Source organism: Phyllobates terribilis, unplaced genomic scaffold (genome assembly GCF_046119375.1).
Source record: "Phyllobates terribilis strain yellow unplaced genomic scaffold, ASM4611937v1 Scaffold_17__1_contigs__length_24005725, whole genome shotgun sequence".
NCBI classification, from domain to species: Eukaryota; Metazoa; Chordata; class Amphibia; order Anura; family Dendrobatidae; genus Phyllobates; species Phyllobates terribilis.
Window position 1 is genome coordinate 16022260 of NW_027362777.1, and position 9500 is coordinate 16031759.

Here is a 9500-nt window from a genome sequence, read left to right on the forward strand (position 1 = left end):
ACCTGGCATGTAGAGTCCATCCGTTCACCTTTTTGCGTCGCACAAAGACACGGTGGTTGGAACCAAAGATCTCAAATTTGGACTCATCAGACCAAAGCACAGATTTCCACTGGTATAATGTCCATTCCTTGTGTTCTTTAGCCCAAACAAGTCTCTTCTGCTTGTTGCCTGTCCTTAGCAGTGATTTCCTAGCAGCTATTTTACCATGAAGGCCTGCTGCACAAAGTCTCCTCTTAACAGTTGTTGAAGAGATGTGTCTGCTGCTAGAACTCTGTGTGGTATTGACCTGGTCTCTATTCTGAGCTGCTGTTAACCTGCAATTTCTGAGTCTGGTGACTCGGATAAACTTATCCTCAGAAGCAGAGGTGACTCTTGGTCTTCCTTTCCTGGGGCGGTCCTCATGTGAGCCAGTTTCTTTGTAGCGCTTGATGGTTTTTGCAACTGCACTTGGGGACTTTCAAAGTTTTCCCAATTTTTCGCACTGACTGACCTTCATTTCTTAAAGTAATGATGGCCACTCGTTTTTCTTTACTAAGCTGCTTTTTTCTTGCCATAATACAAATTCTAACAGTCTATTCAGTAGGACTATCAGCTGTGTATCCACCAGACTTCTGCACAACACAACTGATGGTCCCAACCCCATTTATAAGGCAAGAAATCCCACTTATTAAACCTGACAGGGCACACCTGTGAAGTGAAAACCATTTCCGGTGACTACCTCTTGAAGCTCTTCAAGAGAATGCCAAGAGTGTGCAAAGCAGTCATCAAAGCAAAAGGTGGCTACTTTGAAGAACCTAGAATATAAGACATATTTTCAGTTGTTTCCCACTTTTTTGTTAAGCATATAATTCCACATGTGTTAATTCATAGTTTTGATGCCTTCAGTGTGAATGTACAATTTTCAAAGTTATTAAAATACAGAAAAATCTTTAAATGAGGTGTGTCCAAACTTTTGGTTTGTACTGTACATATTGACAAATTACCCAGAGTGTAAAAAAAACATGGTTGAGGGGTATATTAAATCATTACTTTTATTACTGTTTTACTAAAATGTGGTAAAGAAGTAAATTAAAACTACACTAGTTTGTCTGTGCCCTTACTATAATAATCAAGAAAGAAAGAATTGTGAAGCACTAGAACAACTAGACAGGGGATTAGGTTATAACACACAAACCTTTTATTGTTTAATACGCTCTCTAACGCCACGACGCGTTTCGATAGCAGAAGCTATCTTCCTCAGGTAGATCAGATAGTATCTAGCTGAGGAAGATAGCTTCTGCTATCGAAACGCGTCGTGGCGTTAGAGAGCGTATTAAACAATAAAAGGTTTGTGTGTTATAACCTAATCCCGTCTAGTTGTTCTAGCGCTTCCCTAACACCGCACAATTCTTTCTTTCTTGATTGCTAATCTCCCCTGTGGAGAGCGGTGGAAGCTGCTCTGTTTACAACTAGCCTACTACAGGACCTGCCGTGATGTCATTGTGGAACGCCCACTTTGGTCACATGGTCCCGGTCATGTGACCGCTGAAGCCGACAGAAACTCCTTACAGCAGTCTCTGCTAAGCTGCGGTCATCTTACAGACTCCCACCTGGAAGCTTTTTCCCTTGTTGTGCGGGGCCCCTTTGCACAACAGGACCAGGTGAGTGGTCACAACATCCTCCCCCTTCATTCCCCCCCCCCCCCAAACGTCAGGCTCTTCCCCATTGGCACTCCAACTGCTTTTGTTTCCCTTACTATAATAAGTCTCTTGAAACTGTATAGTATTAGAATACATCTGATATCATGAGCTCATTATATTCATTATAGTCTTACTCTGTGCCTGTAGTTCATAGATTGGTTGGTCAGATTATTTAGGACATACACAGGTTCCATAGTGCTAACTAAAATATATACATATCCTCCCCAACAAGTTTCGCCATGTCTGGCTTCCTCAGGGGGCTGGGGTTATTAGTGGCTGAACAGAGCCCAGAGCTTCTTTTTCTGATGTCTCCTCCATCACCAGCGCCGCCTACATATTGAATAAGACGCTTCCTGGTGACAGAAACAGACGTCGCACAAGGAGATCCCAGAGGAGATGAGACACACCATTTTCAGAAGCCCTAATGTTACAAAATGGCCGAAAACCAGAGCAGTATAAATCACCATGAAGTGACTCCATTTTGGAAATTATAATCCTCAGGGAATTAATCTATAGGAGTAGTGACTATTTTGACTCCACAGTCACTTTCCTGAAATTATCACGCAGTGGATGATGGAGAGTGAAAATTGCACATTTGTCGTTTTATAACCCAACACATAGTGCCCAGATTGTGCTTTAGGAGACACACAAACCGTAAATTAAGTGGGTTCTTCTCACTATAGTAATGCCGAATACATAGATGCTAAATGTGGTTTGGGCGCACTGCAAGGCTCAGAAGTGAAGGGGAGATTCGACTTTGGGAGAGCGGATATTGCTGGATTGGTTTATGGAAGCCATATTGTTTTTCAAAAGCCTTTGAGCCACTAATAATGTGGAAACCTCTGTTTTTCCATTGACAGATGATGGACCTGGGTGGGGACTTGTTTTTTTGTGAGATGAGTAGAAGTTTTTATTGGTATTATTTTCGCCTATATAACATTGGTGGCTTTTTATTCCATATTTGGGAGGCAGAATGAACAAACAATTGAACACCACACTATACTGGTTCATGCTATGAGGTTGTCTATTAGACTGTGAACTGTCATTGTCGAGGTGAGGTGTACATTTTTTTGCAAAACTTGCCATTTTTTCAGACAGTTTAAGTAGAAATGTTCAAAAATATAAAATTCAACAATTTTTTATTAAAAAATAATAATTGTTTTTATTCTTGGCAGATGACTGTACCAGAAGATCAGAGGGACAGCTGACATCTTCAATTTTCAAATCAGATAATTTTGATATCCAACAGAATACAATTGAAATTAATGCAATTTCTCCAGATTTACCATCATCCCTTCACAGCAAAGATCTGTCATCTGATCCTTTGAAACAGGTTCTATCTTCTGATTCATTACAGACTACAGTCATGGCCAAAAGTTTTGAGAATGACACCAAAATTATATTTTCACATGATCTGCTGGCCTCTGGTTTTTATTAGTGTTTGTCTGATGTTTATATCACATACAGAAATATAATTGCAATCATATTATGAGTACCAATAGGTTATATTGACAGTTAGAATGAGTTAATGCAGCAAGTCAATATTTGCAGTGTTGCCCCTTCTTCTTCAAGACCTCTGTAATTCTCCCTGGCATGCTCTCAATCAACTTTTGGACCAAATCCTGACTGATAGCAGTCCATTCTTGCATAATCAATGCTTGCATTTTGCCAGAATTTGTTGGTTTTTGTTTGTCCACCCGTCTCTTGATGATTGACCACAAGTTCTCAATGGGATTAAGATCTGGGGAGTTTCCAGGCCATGGACCCAAAATCTCTATGTTTTGTTCCATGAGCCATTTTGTTATCACCTTTGCTTTATGGCAAGGTGCTCCATCATGCTGGAAAAGGCATTTTTGGGCGCCAAACTGCTCTTGGACGGTTGGGAGAAGTTGCTCTTGGAGGACATTCTGGTACCATTCTTTATTCATGGCTGTGTTTTTAGGCAAGACTGTGAGTGAGCCGATTCCCTTGGCTGAGAAGCAACCCCACACATGAATGGTTTCAGGATGCTTTACAGTTGGCATGAGACAAGACTGGTGGTAGCGCTCACCTCTTCTTCTCCGAATAAGCTGTTTTCCAGATGTCCCAAACAATCGAAAAGGGGATTCATCAGAGAAAATGACTTTGCCCCAGTCCTCAGCAGTCCACTCCCTGTACCTTTTGCAGAATATCAGTCGGTCCCTGATGTTTTTTCTGGAGAGAAGTGGCTTCTTTGCTGCCCTCCTTGAAACAAGCCCTTGCTCAAAGAGTCTTCGCCTCACAGTGCGTGCAGAAGCACTCACACCAGCCTGCTGCCATTCCTGAGCAAGCTCGGCACTGCTGGTAGTCCGATCCCGCACCTGAAACAGTTTTAAGATACGGTCCTGGCGCTTGCTGGTCTTTCTTGGGCGCCCTGGAGCCTTTTTGACAACAATGGAAGCTCTCTCCTTGAAGTTCTTGATGATGCGATAGATTGTTGACTGAGGTGCAATCTTTGTAGCTGCGATACTCTTCCCTGTTAGGCCATTTTTGTGCAGTGCAATGATGGCTGTACGTGTTTCTTTAGAGATAACCATGGTTAACTGAAGAGAAACAATGATACCAAGAACCAGCCTCCTTTTAAAGTGTCCAGTGATGTCATTCTTACTTAATCATGACTGATTGATCGCCAGCCCTGTCCTCATCAACACCCACACCTGTGTTAATGGATCAATCACTAAAACGATGTTAGCTGCTCCTTTTAAGGCAGGACTGCAATGATGTTGAAATGTGTTTTGGGGGTTAAAGTTCATTTTCTGGGCAAATATTGACTTTGAAAGTACAGTAATTGCTGTTAAGCTGATCACTCTTTGACATTCAGGAGTATATGCAAATTGCCATTACAAAAAATGAAGCAGTAAACTTTGGAAAAATTACTATTTGTCTCATTCTCAATACTTTTGGCCATGACTGTACTCAGGAAAATGAAAGTCACAAAATAAGCATTAAAAAACAAATTGCTCCTAAAGCAAATAAGCCATTTTCAGGTTCAGAATATAGAAATAGTTTTTCCCTTAAAAAGTGTTTTCATAAACATAAAAAAATTCACACAGCGAAGAATAGATTTTCTTGTTCCACATGTTGGAGATGTTTTAATCAGAAATCAGATCTTGTTAGGCACCAGAGAACTCACACAGGAGAGAAGCCTTTTTCATGTTCAGAGTGTGAAAAATGTTTTAACCAGAAATCAGATCTTGTTAGGCACCAGAGAACCCACACAGGAGAGAAGCCATTTTCATGTTCCGAATGTGGGAACTGCTTTACAGAGAAATCAAATCTTATCACACATCAGAGAACTCACACAGGGGAGAAGCCATTTTCATGTTCAGAATGTGGGAAATGTTTTGCAAAGAAATCAAATCTTTGCAAACATCAGAGAACTCACACAGGGAAGAAGCCTTTTCCATGTTCAGAATGTGGAAAATGTTTTAACCAGAAATCAGATTTTGTTAAGCACCAGAGAACTCACACAGGAGAGAAGCCTTTTTCATGTTCAGAATGTGAAAAATGTTTTAAGCAGAAATCGGATCTTGTTAGGCACCAGAGAACTCACACAGGGGAGAAGCCATTTTCATGTTCAGAATGTGGGAAATGTTTTTCAAAGAAATCAAATCTTACCAAACATCAGAGAACTCACACAGGGAAGAAGCCTTTTCCATGTTCAGAATGTGGAAAATGTTTTAACCAGGAATCAGATTTTGTTAAGCACCAGAGAACTCACACAGGGGAGAAGCATTTATCATGTTCAGATTGTGGAAAATGTTTTGTACAGAAATCACAACTTAATACACATCACAGAACCCACACAGGGGAAAAGCCTTTTTCATGTTCAGTATGTGGAAAATGTTTTAACCTGTAAGGGCATCTTGATAGCCACCGGAGAAACCACCCAGGTAAGAATGCTGCAGCCACACCCAACTAGTCTCTGTACAGACTAGAAAGGCCCTAGCTGCACAACTAAAAACGCCACCATGGACCTAACTCCCTAATAGGCCGTTGATGAGTTTCTCGTGCCTCCTGAGGAACCAGAGGGGAGGTCGCAACACTGTGAACAAGGGGAAAGGAAAGTATGAAGAAATATATGAAAACACTGAGTGAGAAACTAAAACATATTCATATAGGGCAAAGAAGTCAAGCTAAGGAGAACCTAAAATAAAAGGAACAAGTATAATCTCCCAGAAACCTAACATTGTTAGCATGAAAAGATACTGGTAGGGAAAGCAAACTGACCGGGAGGATAGTTCCACCTTTGTGGTGAAACTTACAAAATTCATCCTCACCAACTGTAAATGTAAAAACTGTCCATTTATAATGACCATGGACAAGATAAAGATTCCCAACTCACAGGACCACAAGATCCCAGGTACTTTCAGATGCATCACATCTAATGTAGTGTACTTAATTGTATGTACCAAATGTCCAACTGGGGGTCTGTACGTAGGGGAGACAGGGCAAAAACTTAGAACACGGATGAATTCTCATCGCCATACAATTAAAGAATAGACCTACTTGTTACAAAATATTTTTGTATCCCTGATCACAGCATCATGGACATGAAACTAATTGTATTAAAAGGTAACTTCAAATCTCAGAGAGACAGAGTTATGACAACCTTTGACACAGAGCAGGAATGAATGTGTCACATGGATTTGTCTTTTTACATCAGCTAAGACAAATCTATTTAAGGGCATCACAATCATAAACCAAACCTCAGACACAGGACAATAAAACTTTCACACTCCTTATCTTTGAACTGTTCCAATATTTACGGCCACAACTGCTTCTCCCTTTCCCATACTGATAGTTCTGCTTCACGTCACTTGTCTTATCTATTGCATTATTCCTGTGCCCTGTTGTGTATAAATATGAGACTTCAGATTTCGTGTTGATAAAGAGACCTGAGTAGTCTCGAAAGCTTGCAATTTGCAATCTTTTCAGTTAGCCATTAAAAGGTATCAACCACGGAGGACTCGCAAATTTTAATATTTTTCTCCAAACAGCAATTTTAAGATCTTTCCACATGTGTTCAATGGGATTTAGCTCCTGACTCCTTGCTGGTCAGAACGCTCAAGCACTTTGTTTCCACCCATTTCTAGGTTCTTCTTGAAGTATGTCATTGTCATGCTGGAAGACACATGACCTAGGACGCAAACCCAGCTTTCTGACACTAGGCACTACATTGTGACCCCAAATCCTTTGCTAATCTTCAGATTTTATGATGCCTTGCACACAGTCAGGGTGCCAAGTGCCAGAGACAGAAAAACAACCCCAAAACATCTTTGAACCTCCACCCTATTTGACTGTATGAATTGTAAATGTATTGATTATATTCCGCACCATGGACAAAGGAACATCCGGATCTCTGAAGATGGACTTGTAATCTTGAAATTGTTGATATTTTTCAACAATTTTGGTTCTCAAGTCCTCAGACAGTTCTCTTCTTCTGTTTTCTCCATGCTTAGTGTGGCACATGCATGCACACAATGCAAAGATTGAATCAACTTCTCCCTTTTTTATCTAGTTTTAGGTGTGCTTTTCACATTGCCCACACCTGTTACTTGCCACAATTGTGTTTGAACAAGCTTCACGTGCTTGAAAAAAAGTTGTTTACCCACAATTTTGGCAAGGTGCCAACAATTTTTTCAGGCCCATTTTATGTGGTTTTGTGTGAAATTTTGTTCAATTTGCTTTTTTTTCTCTGTTTTCTTGTGTTGTTCCAATACACACAAAGAAAATAAACGTGTATAACAAAACGTGTAATTGCAATAATTTTCTGGGAGAATTACTTCATTTTCTGGAACAATTTCAAGGGAGCCAACACTTTTGACCATGACTTGTTTTTGTTTCCTTTTTAATTTTTTGTGGCATATCATCCTCTACGTGTTCAGCTATATTAGGAGGCTTATAGCAAAGTCCAATTAGCAGCTTTCCATTATTGCCATTTCCATGTACATTACCCATACTGATTTTACATCAGGAATGTAAAACTCAAAACACGCAGAGGGCCAAATTGAAAAACTTGAACAAAGTCGTGGGCCAACCAGTATACAGTATAATGAGCCCCACATAGTCCTCCATACAGTTTAGTGGGCCCCGTATAGCTTTCCATACAGTATAATGGGCCCTACATAGCTTTCCATACAGTATAATGGGCTACACAAAGTCCTCTATGCAGAATAATAACCCCACATAGATGTGGTGGTTCTGATATCGCAGGCCAAATATAATCACCCGAAGTTGGGCATGTGTGCTCTACATTGTCGAAGCTTCCCCTTATGTTGTCATTGAGCTAAAAGGTCTTAAGTTGGATTTAACAAAATTACCCACCCCTCTACCTTCTTTTCTTTCCTATCCTTTTGAATGTAGTGTAACCCTCTCTGTTTGTCACCCAAGCTTTCATCCAGCCAGGTTTCCGTAATGGCCACTACATCGTAATCTGTGGCTGACATAAGAGTCTCTAATTCATTAATTTTGTTTTCAAGACTTCTTGCATTTGTCTGCAGACATTTAATACTATTAGCACTTGAATGTTCCAGCCCCCCTAAATCCTCATTGACCCCTACTGTGTCACTCTGTCTACTCTACCCCCTTATTTGCACAGCTACCCTCCCTCCCCCACATCCTAGTTTGAAAGCTTCTCCATCCATCTAGCCAGTTTTTCCCCAGCACAGCTGCACCCTCCCCATTAGAACTGCAGCCTGTCTCTATCGTAGAGCCTGTAGCTGACAGAAAAGTCAGCCTAGTTCTCCATGAACCCAAACCCTTTCTTCCTGCTACTTAATTATTTCCTTAAGCTCCCTCTAGGAATTATCTTAAGGACCATTATCTTTTACTTAATGAGATAATGCAGACAGCACCTGACCCACCTGGAACCAAGAACTCGCCCTACCTCATACTCCCGATACCCTTCCAAATCCACCTCAATTATGTCTTGAGGTGCCCTCAAATTTTTTTTAAAAGAGAAGAATGGAAAGAATTATTGATTTTCCAGGCAATAGGAAGTTGCAACTTAAATATCACAGGATTTAAAGTTTTAATTTTATAAGAACTTACAAATTTAAGTGCAAACTTTCTAGATGTGATCTTTAAGCGCAGAGTTTTTGAGGACAACCACACAAAATCCCCCCACCCTAAAGACAGGAGCCTTCCTACGTCTGCGATTAGCACCTCTTTTGGCCTGGTCACCAGTTACCAAAAGATACCTTTCGACCTCCCTCCACACCTTAATTAATTGGGAACAAAATCTCTCCTCCTCTGGCATAGAGGACTGTAATCCTGAAAAATTCCCAAACACTGGATGAAAACTACCGCAGCTAAAAAAAGCAAGGTCTAAGTACCCTTTGAGGTATGTTTATTTAGCGCACACTTTGTAAGGGGCAGAAATTCCACCCAGTCTTCCTGATTAGAGGAGACAAAACATCCCTAATTCCCTAATACTGCTCTATTCCCTGGTTCATTCTTTCCGTTTGTTCATTAGTCTCGGGATGATAGACTGCGAGAAAAGACAGCTTGATACCCAAGCAGCTTTTGAAGAGGGACCAAAAGAACCATTTTGCTAAAACTGTTCACCACCAACAACACTACAGTATTACTACCAGTGTTCAGCAAATCGGTGACAAAGTACATGGACGTGGGTCCAGGGCTGCGACGGAACATCGTTAGGAAAGAGATAACCCGCTGACCTTGATGAGAGGCTTTAGCCCTGGCACAGACTTTGTATTTACAGACATACCCTTCAATATCCTTAAGAGCATTCTGAAACCAAAAGGACCTAGAGAGAGATCTCCAAGTGGCAGACGAACC

General features: G+C 40.8%; 1 protein-coding gene across 1 annotated transcript in view; it reads left to right on the forward strand.

Annotated features, from left to right (window-relative positions):
* LOC141176116 (uncharacterized) overlaps positions 1 to 3419 on the forward strand; it is a 58457-nt gene extending 55038 nt beyond the window's left edge. Inside the window, exon 7 of the mRNA XM_073660110.1 lies at positions 2855 to 3419. Within this exon, the coding sequence (XP_073516211.1) occupies positions 2855 to 3117 (263 nt within the window). The 3' untranslated portion in view covers positions 3118 to 3419. The remainder of the gene's footprint in view (positions 1 to 2854) is intronic.
* The last annotated feature ends 6081 nt before the right edge of the window (positions 3420 to 9500 follow it).